The 18358-nt window shown below is 37.7% G+C and overlaps 1 protein-coding gene across 1 annotated transcript in view; it reads left to right on the plus strand.

Moving 5' to 3' along the window:
- The window catches only part of LOC124605789 (rRNA N6-adenosine-methyltransferase ZCCHC4), an 85071-nt gene that overhangs the window by 19598 nt on the left and 47115 nt on the right, over positions 1-18358 (plus strand). Inside the window, exons 4-5 of the mRNA XM_047137680.1 lie at positions 13310-13510; positions 14918-15158. Of these exons, the coding sequence (XP_046993636.1) occupies positions 13310-13510; positions 14918-15158 (442 nt within the window). The remainder of the gene's footprint in view (positions 1-13309; positions 13511-14917; positions 15159-18358) is intronic.

An 18358-nucleotide genomic window follows, 5' to 3' on the forward strand; every position in this document is an offset into this window, starting at 1 on the left:
ATGAAATTAACATATATAGTTACGCAAACAATACTTTTGACAAAACTGTTAATTACTTTGGGATTAATTAAGGGCTGGCTTTGCTTACATGTTTTTGAATATAGCTAAATAGATACTTTAAGATTAATAGTATTTTGTCTTCCAAATGTTTGTAATTAGTACAGAAATTTTATTTGTTTATACGTCAAGAATAGAATTTAAGTTATGAAACAATTAATGGTTTCACCCTATAATAAAAGATAATAACCAGGAATACTTAAAATAAATTAGAAAATCAGTTACATACGTAAAACTAAGCACAAAATTAGATCTGGTGCTATATTCTGTAAAACTGAGGGCCATTCTTTCTCTTTTATGAAAATGGAGATTAAATTCATGTATGTTAATGGTAAATAGTTAAAAGTAAAAAGAATGAATTTAAGGAGGCAGATTGTAAAACAAGAGGGGAAGTAAAAATATCCCAGCTTGCTTTGTCACATCACCCACTCATTGGATTGACCAGATAGATATTGTAAATGGCTAACTGGGCAATTCATGACCACAAGTGACTCTAGAAATTGGGTTTAAAATTTACACCCAAAAAAATATTACATAAGAAATCTTATCAAAACTACAGTACATATGTTTTTTTTCAAATTTATACTTATGTGAACTGGTCATATGAAAATCCACATATAAAATAACTTCATACAGTGTATTGTACATTTACATAAAATATCCACAAGCTATACTTTTAACAAAAATTCGGCTTCTTCATCATAAGTGATGTCCTTTTTGGGTAAGCGAAGATTGCATTTAAAGATACATATCATTTGATACAAGTCCTGTCTTGCTTCAAATAATAAATCCTCATGGGTTGCAATAGACAGAAAATTTCACTTGTATCAGTATTTTCCACAAGCACTTCCACACTTTTAATGAGCTTTTTCCCACTTTCTCACCAAGTTGCCCATGCAGTTAGCAAGCAAATGCACTGCTATCAGTTCCCTTGGAGGTGGTTCTCCTCCACCACAGTACATGAAAAAAATCAGACAAAATACCCTACTTTAGTACACTTACTTTTTCTTCTGACTGAAGTCTAAGACAAAAAATGTTTAATGCTAATGGCAAATGATAGTCATTACATTATAAATAAATACATTAGATAGTTCTCATAACATTACAATAATTAGCACTAAATTTCACTATAGTACGAAAGATGTGGGCTGAAAAAGTTTAAAATCAAGTGCCCATTACACTTCAAAACATTACTATAAGCCATAACTCTGAAACTGGTTAAACTTGAAAGATTGGGTCACTTGCCATTCTGCTGTTGACCATCTCATCACTTTGTCATGAATGGTTTTCTGCAGAAATACCAGACTGTGACTGACTTTTTATCTGGAGAAAGTGTACAACATGTGCTGGAGGACTGGCCCCTCCATACCCTATACATGTGGGGCTTCCTAGGCCAACTGTCCTGTTTCCTCCAGGAATTTTTAAAGGACTGGGATTTTGAGGTGTGAGTGGGTTTGGCTTTGTCGAACACCTTCTTCCAGGGGAACAGGGTACCTCAAGGTTCTGTCCTGAGCAGCATCCTCTTTGCTATAGCCATTAACCCTATTATGGCCTGTTTCCTCACCAGGCACCTGCGGCTCCCTTTTCATGGATGACTTTGTGATCTATTGCAGTTCTTGATGGACTTGTCTCCTTGAGCAGCATCTTCAGCGATGTCTTGATCATCTGTACTAGTGGAGTATCGACAGTGCCTTTCACTTTTCTACTGACAAAACAATTTGAATGAATTTCTGGCAGTGCAATCGATTTCTTCCACCTTCTGTACATCTTGGTCCTGTTGTTATTCTGTTCACTGAAACTATGAAATTCCTGACACTCATGCTTGATGGAAAACTTTCTTAGTCCTCCTATGTGTCTTACCTGGCAACACACTATCCAGTCTCCCAGTGTCCTATGTGTTCTAAGTTGTGCTTTTTGGGGAGCGGATTGGACCACTCTCCTTCATTTGTACTGATGCCTTGTCCATTCGAAACTTAGACTATGGGTGTTTTGTTTATTCATCTGCATGTTCGTCCATCTTATGTCATCTTAATACAATCCACCATTGTGAAATCCGTTTGGTCATTGGTGCCTTTTACACTAGCCTGGTTGAGAATCTCTTTGCAGAAGCTGCCAAACTGCCACAGTCATACCGGCATAATGTTCTCCTCAGCAGATATGCATGCTGTTTGTCTGCCATGCCTAGCCACCCATCCTACGCCTCCTTTTTTTGATGACTCCCTTGACTTCCAGTATGGGGCATTCCCTCTTCTCTGTTACCTCATGAAGTTTGCTTTCGGCTCCTACTTCAGCAGTTTTACTTCATGCTATCTCCCACGTTCCCAATGGGTGTGAACCCTTCACCACCTTAGCTTCAGGCAGCGGCCTGTGTTCATTCACTAGGAAACTACTGTGGGTCGATCTATTGCAGTTAGTTTCTTGACCTTTGCACGCAACAAAGTGACAGCACCTTCATGCAGAATGATGGCTCTAAGATTGACCATGGTGTCACGTGTGCCTTCATCATTGGCACCAACCATTTTTGGTATTGGCTCAAAGAACTTTCCTCAATATTTACAGTGGAGCTCTTTGCCCTCGATCAGGCCACCCAATACATCCGGCGACACTGGCTTTTTAATTGTGTCATATGCTCCTGTTCTCCAAGCGCCCTTCAGAGCCTCTGTATGCAGTCCACAGTCCATCCCGTAATGCAACACATCCAAGAAACCTTCCATTTGCTCACTGTTTAGGGGCCACTGTGAGGTTCATGTGGATTCCTGGTCATGTTGGTCTGATGGGAAATGAGGCTGCTGACGCTACTTCCAAGGCTGCTGTCCTACCTCTGTCCACTAGCTCTTCGATCCTTTTGGATGATCTCCATGTTGCCATCTTTTGGCAGGTGGTGTTATTTTGGCATCACCACTGGTATTCTCTTCATGGGGACAAGCTCTGGAGAATTAAACCTGTCCCAGCAGCTTGGCCGACCTTATCTTGGCCTATTTGCCGCAATATCGTTACAGCTAGGATGAGTATTGGGCATTGTCGATTTAGCCACCACCATTTGTTAAGTGGTGAGTGCCCACACTTTGTGCTCGTTGTCGTCAACCTTTAACACCTCACCATTTCCTGACCGAATGCCCTTTTTTAACCACTTATGTTCTCATATATGTTTGCTGTCTGCATTGTTGGCTGTTTTGGCAAACAAAGCACAGGTTGTCGACTGCATTTTACTTTTTATCTGTCATAACAATATGGCGAATGACATTTAATATTTGATTCGGGACCTCAGCTGTCTCTACTTCTTATTTTGTGGACCTTTCTGCATGAGGAAGTCCTTGTTCTTACTTCGCTTTCCTTCCGTTGATTGGGCTTAATATATAGTCACTTTTCAGTTCTTTTACTTCTTGATGGTCTAAGCTTATGACATGGGCTCTCATTAACTTAGTTGTTTTTGTGTCCTAAACCAAACAAAACACAACAAATACCACTGATCTGTGTGTCTGTGCCTCGAGCCATCACCATACATCACAAAGAAATTCAATGCTGAAAGCTCTGTTCCATAGAGTATGAAGACTTTCAGACTAGGAGAGCCTCACTGAAGAATTACTACATCTACATTTAGTGTTCTGGAGGAACAGGTACTCTGGTCATGAGTTTGAATGGTTGATGCAGTCAAATCAAGAACACCTGAAAAACAGGTTGAGACTGAAAGTGAGGAAGAGAAGGCAAAACTCACTTATCTATGTTATGCTGGCCCACCACCCGGAAAGATTGGTAAACTCATGTGGGAACATGGTGTTTCACTCCCTTCAACTACTTTTCATCTCACTCTTTGTAAAGTTAAAGACAGTCTTGCCTCCAAAAGCAGGATGTGTATTACATTCCATGTGAAGGTGGCATATCTTACATGGGGCAGACTATCAGAACAATTGAGGAGAGATACAAGGGACATCAGCGTCACATCCAACCTAAACAGTCAAGCAAATCAGGTGTCACCAAGCACTGCATCGAATAAAACCGTGAAATGAAATATGGTGAGGCCAGTATTATGGTGCAAATGCCAAGTTTCTGGAACAGCATTATTGGAGAGTCTATCAAAATAAAGATGTCTGAAAACCTGCACATAACAACTGAACTCAGAACTCACAGCACCTGAAGAAGACAGATGGATTGGTTGTGAAAATATTTTGCAGAAAATGGGAAGAACAACTCGGCAGAACATGTGGAAGCGCACCATTAACCATGGATACCTACTGAGACTGCCAGCAGTAATAATATGATTCATGATTCATATTGAAGTACTATATTCTCTGAGAAGGAAGTGCTGCATCTTCTACATAATATATCTGAGTTCTTCCTCTGAAGAAATAAATAAATAAGTAAATAAATTTGTACTAAATCATGCTAACCCAGAATTAATTTCAAACTCTGTCTGGGGTGCACATTATTATATAAAACTCAATTTTTCAATGTTCATAATAACCCTTGGACTACTGCTCTCGCAGATTCCATAGATAATGAAATTGATCCCTGCACTAATTCCCTTCTTTTCATGTAAACATTAATACTAAATGTCTCTTAATTTCCTAATATAAGATAATTGGCTAAAATAGCAATGGCATTCGATGGCAGCAATTTTGTGTCTCCTGCATGATAAAAACACTTATGGAGGAATAGTATGTCACTGTACAAGCCGAAATAGGAATTATCTGCTTGCAAAAGTGCACCTGTACCAACATCAAGAGGTTTCAATGTATTTTGGGGAAAAAAGAGCATACTGCCTGCTGCTCTGTTCTGTTTTTGTGTCCTAGAGAAATTATTTTATTTATAATTTGCTTCATATTGCTCTCTTCTCAACAATCACCTTCCCTCTACCTACCTCCTTACTATTGCTTACCAGGAAAATCTTACATCTTCACGTTCACACATGTAATTCTCCCCTTTCTTTTGTAAGAATTCATGCCATATTTACTGTCTTAAACACCAAACTTGGGAATGGGGTGGTCCCCACAGTGAATAAATCTGAATTAATAACATGACAGTAAACCTGATCACCCTCAGAATTCAGTCTGGGAATCTGCACAAGCTGGCAGCACTGTAAGTTATGGCTGGTTGAGGGATTGGATACAAAATCAGTAGTTATTTCACTTTCTGACATGTCAGTGTTACCATAAAAATTTGCGAAATAGTTCTCAGCTGGCTGTGAAACTTTGTGTTTGGGAGTGTGCCATTGACACAGTAGGTGCTGGCAACTACATGTTTGCTCCCTTTCAGTTGCAAAGAGCTGTACTCCACAGTATCTACTATTATTCTTATTTTTGAAAATATAAATTTATATATTCTTTTTATGCAAGTTTTCAAGGGATGAGACTTTGTCAATTGACCAGACATTGAAAATGCTTCCAATTGAGCTAGCTTCACTTCTGTTGAAATTTGTACATAAAGTACCTAAGAGGGCCATATAAACTTCTGGCAAATTTGAGCTCAATCTGTTACTTGGTACAGATATTAGAGCTGTTTCCACAAGGTCCAATTGCTTTGGAACTGGAAGAAAATGAAGTGGAACAAATTGTTGTTCATGACCTAACAGAGCTCCAATCCTGCTACTTGCCATCCTGAGACAATTTTTTGTGCAGAATACAGAAATAACATAAATGAAGTTAAGAAAGCAGTAGCTATGGCACTGTCTTTCTTTAACCTTGCCAAAAAAAAAAAAAAAAAAAAAAAAAAAAAGTATTACAACCAATTTTCCCCAAATTTTAATGAGGAATAGGTAATGTGTGATGTGAAGTCAAATTTTCAAAGTTTTGTAAATTACATCCAAAGTGGCGTGTTACTGTAGGTGCAGCAGGTCTACACTTTGTGTGTGTAAAATACATCCCAAGCAGATAATGGAGAATCCACCATAAACTAACATGTATATTAACATAATTATTATTTATTTATCACAAATGCAATCCACATTTTTGCATGTCATTTGAAACAACACCAAAATGAAAATAACTGTTTTTTAGAGGCTTAAATGCACCCTTTTAAGTGGTTGTAACAATTATAAAGTCAGAGGTGTCACTTTTAAAATACTTTTGGTAATTTTAGAGATTGATATCATATTGTACTATTTTGTAGGAAAGTTCATCATTAATTGTTTTTTTGACAGACAGATAGACAGTGCACTGACAAATGATCATGATTCTAGTGCCATTTACTATCTATCTACTACTTTTGAAAAGAGGGGGAAAATTTTCCAGCAAGTGTGAAGACCGATTGTATCACAAGTATTGCTGTCCGACCATCATTCATGTTATTTCTGTATGCAGCACAAAGAGTTCTGTCAGGATGACAAGTATCAGGATCATAGTTTTATTAGGCCAGGAACAATTGTTTACCAAACTTGAGAAGTTCTGAAGAAAGTGAGTCTAATGTAAATGACTCTAGTACCATGTTACAGATGGAGCTGAAATGTGTTAGAAGTTTATATAGGTCTTTTAGCTGCATTCTATATAAATTTCAGGAAAAAAATTTCAGTCCGGAACCGCGCGCTGCTACGGTCACAGGTTCGAATCCTGCCTCGGGTGTGGATGGGTTTAAGTATTTCTAAGTCTAGGGGACTGATGACCACAGATGTTTAGTTCCATAGTGCCTAGAGCCACTTGAACCATCTGAGATGGTAGAGCTCAGACCCCCTACATGACATGGTATGATGACCCCATAGAAAATTTGTGTAATAAACTGAGTGAATACCATGTGATGCTCTTTCAGACAAGTTGTCCGATTTTGACTTTCATGGCTGGATTCATGAAGGACTTAGGCCTAAACTGATCGAAAGTGTCACAATAGGTTTTCTAATAGGTTCATGTTTCTGATGATGTTACGTAGTGTGGAAGGTTTTCTAATAGATTCGTATTTCTGAAGCTATCTAGTGCGGAAGGGAGCAAGAACTTAATGACTGCAAACAATAGTGCCAGAAACTTTTGACTTGCCAAAAATCCCAGGGACCAGTAAGATGATAAACACATTCAATATCGTAACAGACTATTTATATGTGTAGTATTATGTCATAGACAAGTATAATTTCAGAACTGCCATGAATATGTAGAAATATGGTGGTCAGAGTGGACATGTGGAAAAGCTCTGTTAACAGATTACTTGATTTCACACAGAAATGTACTTCATGGAGTATTCAGAGGGAAAATGCAGGTAGGAAGAAGTGTGCATTCAACAATTTAATACATTTTCATTTTCTTAACTATCACAGAGAAATGGTGGTGCCAGTTACTTAGTAATTTTTCTCATGTTGATTGATCCTCAGTTGATGAAAAATACCTGAACCCATACTATCAAAGATCTTTTGAATCTGATACCACATACTTAGCAAGGATTCTAAGGAAGCTCACTAAGCAAAGTTTTTTTGCGGGGGGACTGCGTAATAGTGTGTTGTTCTGGTTGTCTGAAGCTCTGTTGAGGAAGCAAAGGGAAAAAAAACTGGTAAAATACTCTGTTGCTCCACTAAGAATTAAACCAACAGCTAAGGTAACTATCACTTCAGAAGAGCAGCATTACCATTGTTTCATTTCACAGTGAAATAGGATTTGTCATCATCATACGATTTGACATCATCATACAATGAATAGTAAATAGGTCAAATATATGTATACATAAAATATATAGGGATATTTTTATGAGGATGGACAATTGTTATCCTTGATGTTGCTGAAGGAGCCATCCTGGCTTTTGTCTGAAATGGTTTAGGAAAACAACAGGAAACCTAAATCAGGATGACTGAACTGTGCAAACTCTATCCTCCTGAATATGAGGTCAGTATCTTAGTGACTCCACTGCCTCATTTGGTTGGTCCTTGTGGTTCCTTGAATCTTACACAGTTTGCACTATATAACTTACACTGGGTGATTCAAAAAGGAAAAAAAATGAAATTGTTTATTACAGACAAACTATGGCAGATAGAAACAAATTATGCATGTCACTGGATAGAGGAAGGTTCAAGTTTCGACATAGCTGCACTGTTGTGTGTTTGTAGCAACATGGCGACTACACCACAAGAGAAATAATTTTGTGTATTGAAATTTGCACAAAGTCAATTCATTGCTTAAGTGCAACATGCATTATGCTGTCGATTTAGCAAGAACCTCTGCACAAGAAGATTTATGACTGGCACACAAAATTCTTGAAGTTGATTGCATATGAAAAGAGAAGAAAACTGATCAGCCACACACCTCTGATGAAAATTTTGAGCCTATCTGAGATGAATTCACCTGGTGCCCTCAGAAGCCCATAAGGTGGGCAGGCCAGGAACTTCAACTTCCTCAAACAACAGAGTAGCATGTTCTGAAACGACCCCTGCATACGAAGCCTTACTAGTTGCAGTTACTGTAGCAATTGTGTCCTGGTGACTATAACAACAGGTACCAATTTTATGCTTCAGTCCTCCACGTTATGGCAGAGGACACTTTTTTTGAAGGACTCATATTTTTGGATGACTTGATGTTTCAACTGTTGGGTGAAGTAAACTGCCATAATATAAGAATTTAGAGGTTACAAAAGCCTGCCATCATTGTCGAACATAAGAGACTCATAAAAATAAAAACTGAATGTGTTTTGTGCCATTTCTGTTCACAAAGTTTATGGGCCTTTTTTTTTTTTTTAGAAGAAACTGTGACAGGGATGTCATATGTAGGCATGCTGCAAGATTGGTTGCTTCCTCAATTTCGCGGCGAGTCCAGTGATTTCATTTTTATGTAGAGTGGTGCCCCACCTAAGATTCACCTTATTATCGTAACAGTACCATATCACAATGTTCAGTTAGAAGAGGTGGATGACAAGGTCTTGTTCATTGCTTTGGGCCTCCCAGATCACCAGACACCTCACACCTTACAATTTCTTCCGTGGGCATTCTTAAAAGATGGGGTCTTTGTCTCGCCTATGGCAGCCACCCTTCAAGAATTGAGAAATCTAATTATTGAAGCTGTCAATTCAGTAAAAAGGGACCTATTGATTCATGTGTGGAATGAAATTGACAATGATTTTGATGTTTCTTGAGCGACACATGGTGGTCGTGTTGAATGTATGGTATAGTTTCTGTGGAAACATAACTCTTTGAACCTCCCTATATTAAGTAACATGCACAAACTGTTTATATGTTTCATAGTTTCTCTGTAATACACAGTTGAAATCTGTTCTTTCTTTTTGAATCATCCTATATTATAAAACAGAGTTTTTCACTGCATCCACACTATGGACTAAGCTGTAAAGATGGTACTGTAGTAATTACTCTCATTAGGATGGTGGGTAGATTGTGGAGTGAAATATGAGAAAATTTGTAATAGCTGCGTGGGAGTAGCTTCCTTTATTCAAAACGTAAAGTTTACCCACCTTTTGTCACATTTTAAGTGAGAATTATTCAGCTCATTTCATCAAGATGCCAAGAAAGATAAATATTTCCCACAGTATTGCAAAGTTTCAGCTACACTAATTATACAAATAATTTGTTTGCATAGCTAGTCTCCTGCTTAAGGTGGTCTGGACCTCTTTTGCTGCTAGAGAGACTGTTGGCTGGCATTCAAAGACACAGTGTGGTTGGGCAAAAAGAGAGAAAGGTCAGCAAACACCCCAATTGACTTTTATTCACCTATAAGTAGTTACGGTCAGGGGCTAAAGCCAAACCATAGTTAGGAATAATGTTCAGGTGTATTGATGCCAACCTAAATCATAAATTTAAGTGCAGGAGTGTTATTTGCTTGTGTCTACTTTGCCCAGCTATTATAATAGTTTTGTCTGAAGCACAGTGGATATTGGAGAGTTCATTCACCCGAAGAGGTTTGCATTGTTAGACAAAATGACCTTGAACAGTGGACTTCACATAACACTTTGTGTTCTTTAACGCTAAACCATTTGCAAGTACAGCACAGGACAGCTCGAGAAGAAGAGCACTTTTCCTGTACAAACTGCTGCAGGCTACAGTGTTACCACCTTTTACAGATAACTGGTCTTAGAATTGTGAGTGTGATCAAGTTTTCTGTGAAATCAGTCAGCTCAGACTAACAAGGGGACCTTCCATACTGTAAATCATGGATTTTGATGCACTTCAAATATGTTGTAGAGGCACTTACCCTGAGTACCTGGCTATCCAGTTTTTTAGTGACGGCCCTTAGTTTTTGAGAAAATCGATGTTGAAGTTCATTGCACACTTTGTATATCCATAATATTACATATATTCCGAGTACGTCAGTGTAGCGCGGTGGTAAAGGTTCACGGCTACCATGTTCGAATCTTGCTCATGTACTTTTTTTTTTTTTCCAAAATCAACCGAATTTTTCAATTTTATTTCAAAGAATATCAACAAACAGTGTAAGGTGTGCGACATTATAAAGATATATTCATTTATTAATTTTTTCAAATATTCATTCCATTTGTGGTTCGCAGTAGGAGTTCCAAATGTTCGTACAACGGTCGCTTCTTGCATTACCTGAAATCGATCTCCGCCCATTATCGTCCCCTCTCCCGTGAGTACCGTTAGCCATAACGGGAACCTCAGCTCCTAGTTCCGGCCAATGAGGATGGTAGTTGCTTTCCTTTATGTTCGCATCTAACTACAGTGTCAGTTGCTCACAAAGCGTCTCAAGTTCCGCGTGTTAGAAAAATTCTGTGAAATGGAAGAACCAAGTGTTTCTGGAGTAGTGCAGCCAGAAGAAGATCCACAAGTAGAGGAGTTGAATGAAGAATCAAAAGGCAAAATCACAAATGCCATTAAACAGGCCAAAAATCTACTCCGCGATTTGAATCTCGTAACGAATACACTGCCTAACATGATCTCTGCCAATTCCATTGCAATTGGCGATGAGATATGTATCGCAATACAGGATCTCTTGGCCGAAAGACAGATCATTATTGATGATGAATTGATAGATTTCAACGAAGAAGATGAATTAGGAGAATATGATGCAGTAAGTTTTACTTTTTTATGAATATTTTCACTTTCGGACTGACAATAAAAATAAAACTCTTCACTTTGCAGTGTAGGGGGATAGAGGAAGATGGTGATTACTTTTCCGAAGAGTATGCGCCAGAACTGACAGATTGTGTGCCTCTGTCCTACAAGGAAAAAGCAGTTGCTCTTGGTGCAGCACATCCTAAGTGGAGCTTGAAAAGTCTGCAATCTCATCGAGTTTCTTGATTGAAACATAAGTCGATACCATATCGAAGAAAAGAGGATGTAAAGCGAAGTGGAACTCGTCTCAATAAATGGAGAACCATTGATTGTGAGACTTACGAAAGGTTCGTTGAAGTGAGGCAGAATTTGGAACAGGTAAATCATATTGACATGAAATATATGTTGAGTATATCATAAAAAAAGAGAATGGCTTGTGAAAATAATAAAAATTATTTCTGAGCTCAGGTGACAACAAGAACTCTACAGCAGTGGGCGATGAATGCTGGTCTTCCCTTTTTATTGGAAAGCTTCAATTTCATGGCCAGCCATGCTTGGGTTGAGCAGTTCAAGAAAAAACATAAGATTCCACAAAGAAAAATTACTAAGTTCGTCAGCTGTAAAGAATTTGCAACGATAGACGAAGTTTCAGCAGCTGCCGAACTATTCCACATACAAACTAGAATACTCATGGAGAATTTTGACCGTGACTTCGTAATCGACACTGATCAAACTGGCTGCCAGTATCAGGCAACATATAATAGATCACTTTTGAAAAAAGGAATGAAAACCGTTCTCGTCTGAGAAAAAAGCTATTCATTCTTATACGGCCCAGTATACCATAACAGCCTCAGGAAAGGTGATCCCATGTTTTTTTACTTATGCAAGAACCGTCCAGAAAATTTGGTCCTAACATTCAAAAATGAGTAGATGAATTAACTGGGAAATACAGAAATGTAGTTTGTGTCCTGCACGAAATCCAGGAGGTTCACGAAACTGGTGTTCAAAGAATTTTTGCGTTCTGTAATTCTTCTGCACATGGGACAAAAACATTTTTTGTACATTATCGATTTGTGGGGAGGGCAAACCAATTCAACTTTATATGATCATCTATCCACTGATTTAAGGAAAGCGAGCACCTGCAACCTAAAAGTGGTCCCACCAAAGTGCACGCCTTATTGCCAGCCTAGATGTTTATTTTTACCCACAAGTGAAAATCTTCACGAAAATTATTCAGAATGCTCCCGACTTGATGAAAGACAATGGAGAGATTGCTTCTAGGGAAGATTAGATAAAATTACATTCGCTAATCTTACATCAATTCAGCGCACCTAATTTTGAAAGCATGATTAGATACGCATGGTTCGCATTGAAACTACTGGATGAAAGAGAAATCTTTTTTAATGCAAAAGAATTGCATTTCCCGGTATTGCTCATGATGTAACCTTGCACCTGCAAGATGGTTGCTTTCATAAAATACGCGTGGTGCAGCGAAAATTTGTGCTTCAGTTGTTTCTATGGTAAGTATTACCCACAATATTGTTCTGACACATCAAGCAATGTGGATGATGAAAAATAAAATTTTGTAATATTGTATGACAGAAGAAATTAATAACTGAATATATCTTTATAATTTCGCACACCTTACACTGTTTGTTGATATTCTTTGAAATAAAATTGAAAAATTTGGTCGATTTTGGAAAAAAAAGAAAAAAAAAGTACACTAGCAGGATTTGAACACGGTACCTCCAGCGCAGTAGCTGTGAACCTTTACCGCTGCGCTACACTGACTTGTTCAGAATGTATGTAATGTTACAGGTGTACAAAGTGTGCAATGAAATTCAAAATTGATTTTCTCAAAAACCAAGGCCCATCGCTAAAATACTGGATATCCAGGTACTCAGGGTAAGTGCCTCTACAACATATTTGAAGCACATCAAGATCCGTGATTTACAATATGGAGGGTCCCCTTGTAAGTCACTGAGGTGGGTGTCTGTTGGTCAGGTTTACCTTAGAGTGTACATCTCACTTTCCCAGTGAGGAACTATGGGTAAAAATACAGGATCCATGATCAGTAATAATTTGGTTAGATATGCACAATAATTTGAACAGGTATCTTCTTAAACTGAAACATAGCTCAGAAATGAATGTCAGCAGTTTTAAACTTCATATTCTTTCTATTTCTGTCCATTTTTGTAAATCTAGCTCTAGATATTCCTATTGTGGTGGACCCCCTTCTACCAACTTAGCAAAAATATATCTTAATTTATTTCCAGTGTTTACCTTGAAATTTCCATACCAATGATGCTTATATCACTTTTCCTTTTGCAGCTACTGAAACCTTCAGAGAGGGACAAAAAAGAGGCTCAGTACCTGTTTTCCTCCAGTGCAGTATCAGTAATACTGAACTTAGCACAGAAAAATAATTTGAGGAAACTGCTCTGTATTGGGTCACCACGGGTACATGAGTACATAAACAGTTCTGATTACCGGAACATGCACAGTCTGCTTCTTGACATAGACACTAGATATGTAAGTATTTCAGCTTAAGGAGATATACTTGATTTTCATTCTCACATAGAACTTGTCATCTGAGCTTAATAGCTTGAGTGTTGTGTGATAAATAAATGGCTGGTTACATAATACTAGCTGAGAAACCTGGCTTTGCCCAGGGTCTGTTTCTATCTGTCAACGAGACTTCGCATGCATGGAATTTATTTTTACAAAGCTTGTTTCTGTACACCATTTGAAATAGTATGGTTTGGGACATGGATGAAGAGCTCTTGTGCTTCAGTAACATGGGAGAGAGCCAAGTAGAACTGGCCATGGAAAAAGGAACTGATACTAAGGTCCACAACCGCAACATGCAGCACCTGTCCATGTGCTTTATTTGTGGTAGTAATATAGCGTAAGCTCCCCAGGAATTGTAAACATTTAAGTAAAATGGTAAATTGTTAGGAATAAACAGGAGTTGGGGTATAAACAACTCTCACCTATCCCATTTCCCATCAAAATTTGTATGATGTTACTTTGGAGATAAGTAACTTTAAGCCTGTGTGAATCAGGGGGAGATAATACATGACACTCTTGATCAAATTATGTTGCTCCTCACTTGTGGAAGGAGTTTCCAAAGACCGAGTTAAAGCTTGATGTTCTCGAGCCACAATAACCCTCACTTCATGGTCTTTGGGTTCTTGAAACAGTACAGTCCTCACAGTCTTTTAGACGTTCTGGTTTGTGAAGGAAAATTCGACAATTTTCTGGGCATTTTTATTTGTAAACAAACCAAAATTAAAATGTAATGAATAGGCACCAAAATCATAAAGCAGACTTAATAAATTCATTTTTCCTTGCAAAGAATATAAATAAAACCTATTGAAAGAAGCAAAGCAATGGTATTCAGTTTTTAATACACAAAATGAAATCTGTGCATCCAAATACTTTCGTTCTTTGTTTCTATTCATAAAGACAAGATTGTGGGACTTAATTCTGTTGCTCACTCAAACTTCTGAAAATACATGTCAATGAATTAAAAAAAAAAAAAAAAAAAAACAAAAAAAAAACAACGAAACGAAACTGATAACACTATTTATTGTTTCTTTGGTGTATTACAGAACTAACAGCACTATCTGTTAGTTATTTGGTGTAGTATGCCATGATGATTAAATATCTGAACTACTAAACTGAGCAGATGATTTTAGATAAAAGTTTAATTAATGATATCTTTTTTCCACGATATCATTTTTGATGAGATAAGAGGCTTCCATGTAGCCACGAGCTACACTCACGTTGCCTGTGAAAATCTTATGAGATTTTGTCAGAGATTAGCATGTGAAGAATAGAATCTTCACATATTTGATTGTAAGGTATTACTTTATTTTAAAATGTATCGTGGGCATTAAATGTTTATTTTATTAATAGTTTATTTTTGAATTTCAGCATAGCTTTCACAGTCGAGATAAATTCTGCTGGTACAATTCATTTAACAACTACTTCTTTGACTCCTCTTGCTTGGAAGAAGTACTGAAGCCTTTCTTACTAACGGACGCCAATGATGGCATTTTATTGGTACTTGACCCACCTTTTGGTGGCAGAATGGAGCCTTTGGCATACTCTATCAATGAGATGCGCAAACTGCATCAGGAAGTTAATGAGCACCTGCAAAACCCTATGTTTAAAGGTAAATTTCATTCCTCTTGATTTGTCTTGTTTCAAAGGCATTTTATTATAGGTTATAATGTTATGATATAACATATTTTTTTCTGTTTGTAGATATATATCCTCCAATTCATTATGTACTTCAAAGTGCTTATGCAGTATATTTCAACCATTATGTGAAGCAAAGAAACAGAAAATAGGAATGTGGGTGAAATGGGGAACCTCTGTCCATTTCACAATGATTTTTAGTGTCAGCTCACTGTTAATTAAAATATTTAGATACTGAACTGATATTTGGAAGAGATAGATTGCTACTCACCATATAGTGGAGATCTTGAGTCACAGACAGGCACAACAAAAAGACTGCTAGACAAGTAAGCTTTCAGGCAAAAGGCCTTCTACTGATGTAGACAAAACAGACACACACACACACACACACACACACACACACAGTGACAATTATTGAACTATGTGAAAAAACAGCAAATTAGAAATTAGTTTCGAAGTACGGTGTACACTTTATTCAACATGAAAATGTCACTACAGGTATTCAGATTTAGGTTATGACATGTCTGATATGTCTGCCCTCATTGACGATGATGTGGCGCAGATGAATAGCACAATTCTGCATGGGCTACTGAAGTGTCGGAACATCAATGCTGCCGATGACTTCCTGAATAACTGTTTTCAGCTCGGCAAAGGTTTTGGCGCTATTTCTGTACATCTTGTCTTTAATACAGCCTCCCAAAATGGAGTCACATGTGTTCAGATCCGGAGAATATGGCAACCAGTCGTACCCCATGGCAGTGGCCTCTGGGTACCCCAGAGCCAGAACTGTAGTGTAACGACGTAAGTTTTGTATAAATGATTTTCTTTTGACATATGACCATGTGCAGATTTCGTCACCTACGTCAGTTACAACACACTTCAAAATTATTTAAACTCTTTTTTAATTGTCTCTGAATGGTTCTTGAATGAAACTGTAATTAAAACATCATCATTTGAGTCGTATGCGCAGAATTACGTCACTCAGTCCAATTGGTTTGCGCAAACTTTTTCAATTTAGATGTCGTTTGTTTCTCCTCAGAAATTATATTAATGCAAGTTATCTGCTTTAATAGATATTAGAACCACATTGAATAAAGTTTCGAGATTCAAACTCGCAACAAACGTTGTCAAAATTAATGATAAATTAATAATTAATAATAATAATAATAATAATAATAATAATAATAATAATAATTAAATAAATAAATAAATAAATAAATAAATAAATAAATAAATTAATTAATTAATTAATTAAGATAATTCTTCATAAATAAATTCTCAGAACACATATTTAAACTTCAGTAGCATCCACTAGTTTATTGTCTTCGTAGATATAGACGTGAACCTGAGCCTTGACAAGATAGAACTGAACATTTACAACATGATTAAACTTTCTATGACGTCATTGTTGTAGAAACATTAAAAAATCATAATTTTTCAATTTTTAGAAGCACGACGCAACAACTCGGTTTCAGGATCTTCTGTTGCTCTTTGGCTGTCGACCCGCGATGTATAGTGCCCAGCAATTTTCTCTCTGGTCCCGGCAGTGAAGATGCTGTCTCCGTTCGTTGTGCCGCCCTCTCCGTACATGAAACATAAAAAATAAATACAAACTTTAGACAATTCACAACCATTACAAATATTACAAAAAATACATAAACAAAACTAAATTAATCTTATATTCACCTGCAAACTGGGCTGACACTGGTGGATGAGTGACACTTCAATTTCGTGTCCCACTCCAGAACGTGTTCCCCAAAGTGCTCTTTCAGGACATCAAATGTACTCCTACGATGATGGGGTCGACCTCCGTCTTGCATGAACCACATCTTTTCAAAATAAGGATCACTTCGGGTAATGGGGGTGAAATCATCTTCCAAAACCTTCATGTACTATATGGTAGTCACCCTGCCATCAAGGAATATCGCACCAATTATTCTGTCATAACTTCTGACAATTTTATTTCAAATAGTTCAATAATTGTCACACATAACTCCCACAAAAATGACCCCTGCCTGGTTGCCGAGGCCATATCTCTGTCTGGCCTTGGATTGTGTGTGGGAGTTGTGTTTTTTCGTAAATATGTGTGCGTGCGCGCGCGTGTGTGTGTGTGTGTGTGTGTGTGTGTGTGTGTGTGTGTGCGTGTGTGTGTTTTGTGTGCTTCAGAAGAAGGCCTTTTTGCCAAGAGCTTATTTGTTTATTAGTCTTTTTGTCGTGTCTCTCTACTACTCAACATTTCCACCATATAGTGAGTAGCAATGTGTCCTTTTCATTAATTTAAAACGGAAGACTATGTGAAGAAATATGAGGGGTGTTTAAAAAGTCCATGTCAAGTCCGAGAGACGGCACCACTGGCACATATCGAGGTCATGTTTAGTTAGTTGCATCTTCGGAAAGAATGCACACCAAGTTTCAACTATATTGGTCTATTTCTTTGTGTTTGGCATTCGTGTGAATCAAGAAAGTCGAGTGATTGTCAAAAAATGTACGAAAAAGAATTTCATGTGGTGATTAAACATTACTTTATGAAAGGCAAACGCCTCAGGAGACTAAAGAGAAGCTTGATAAACATTATGGTGACTCTGTATCTTCGATTAGAATAGTTTATAAGTGGTTTCAATATTTTCGGAGTGGCCATATGAGCACAAGTGATGCTGAACGATCTGGACACCCTGGGGAGGTTACGAATCCAGAAATCATTGATAAAATCCATGGTATGGTGATGGGTGACAGAAGAGTTAAGGTGTGTGAGATTGCTAGTGCTGTGGGCATCTCAAATGAATGGGTACATAATATTTTGCATAAACTTTTGGACATGAGAAAGCTATCTGCAAGATGGGTTCTGCGATTGCTCACGCTTGACCAAAAACGGAATTGTGTGAAGTGTTGCAAGGGTGGTTCGCAGCTGTTCAGGAAGAATCTGCAGGACTTTAAGCATTGTTTTGTAACTGTGGATGAAACATGAATACATTACTATATTTCTGAGACCAACAACAATCTAAACAATGGGTTACCAAGGAAGAATCTGCACCAAAAAAGGCGAAGACCATTCCTTCGGCCGGAAAGGTTATGGCGACTGTCTTTTGGGACTCACAATGGATAATCCTCATTGACTATCTGGAAAAGGGTAAAACTATTACAGGTGCATATTATTCATTGTTATTGGACTGTTTG

This window comes from Schistocerca americana, chromosome 3 (assembly GCF_021461395.2).
Source record: "Schistocerca americana isolate TAMUIC-IGC-003095 chromosome 3, iqSchAmer2.1, whole genome shotgun sequence".
Lineage (NCBI taxonomy): Eukaryota > Metazoa > Arthropoda > Insecta > Orthoptera > Acrididae > Schistocerca > Schistocerca americana.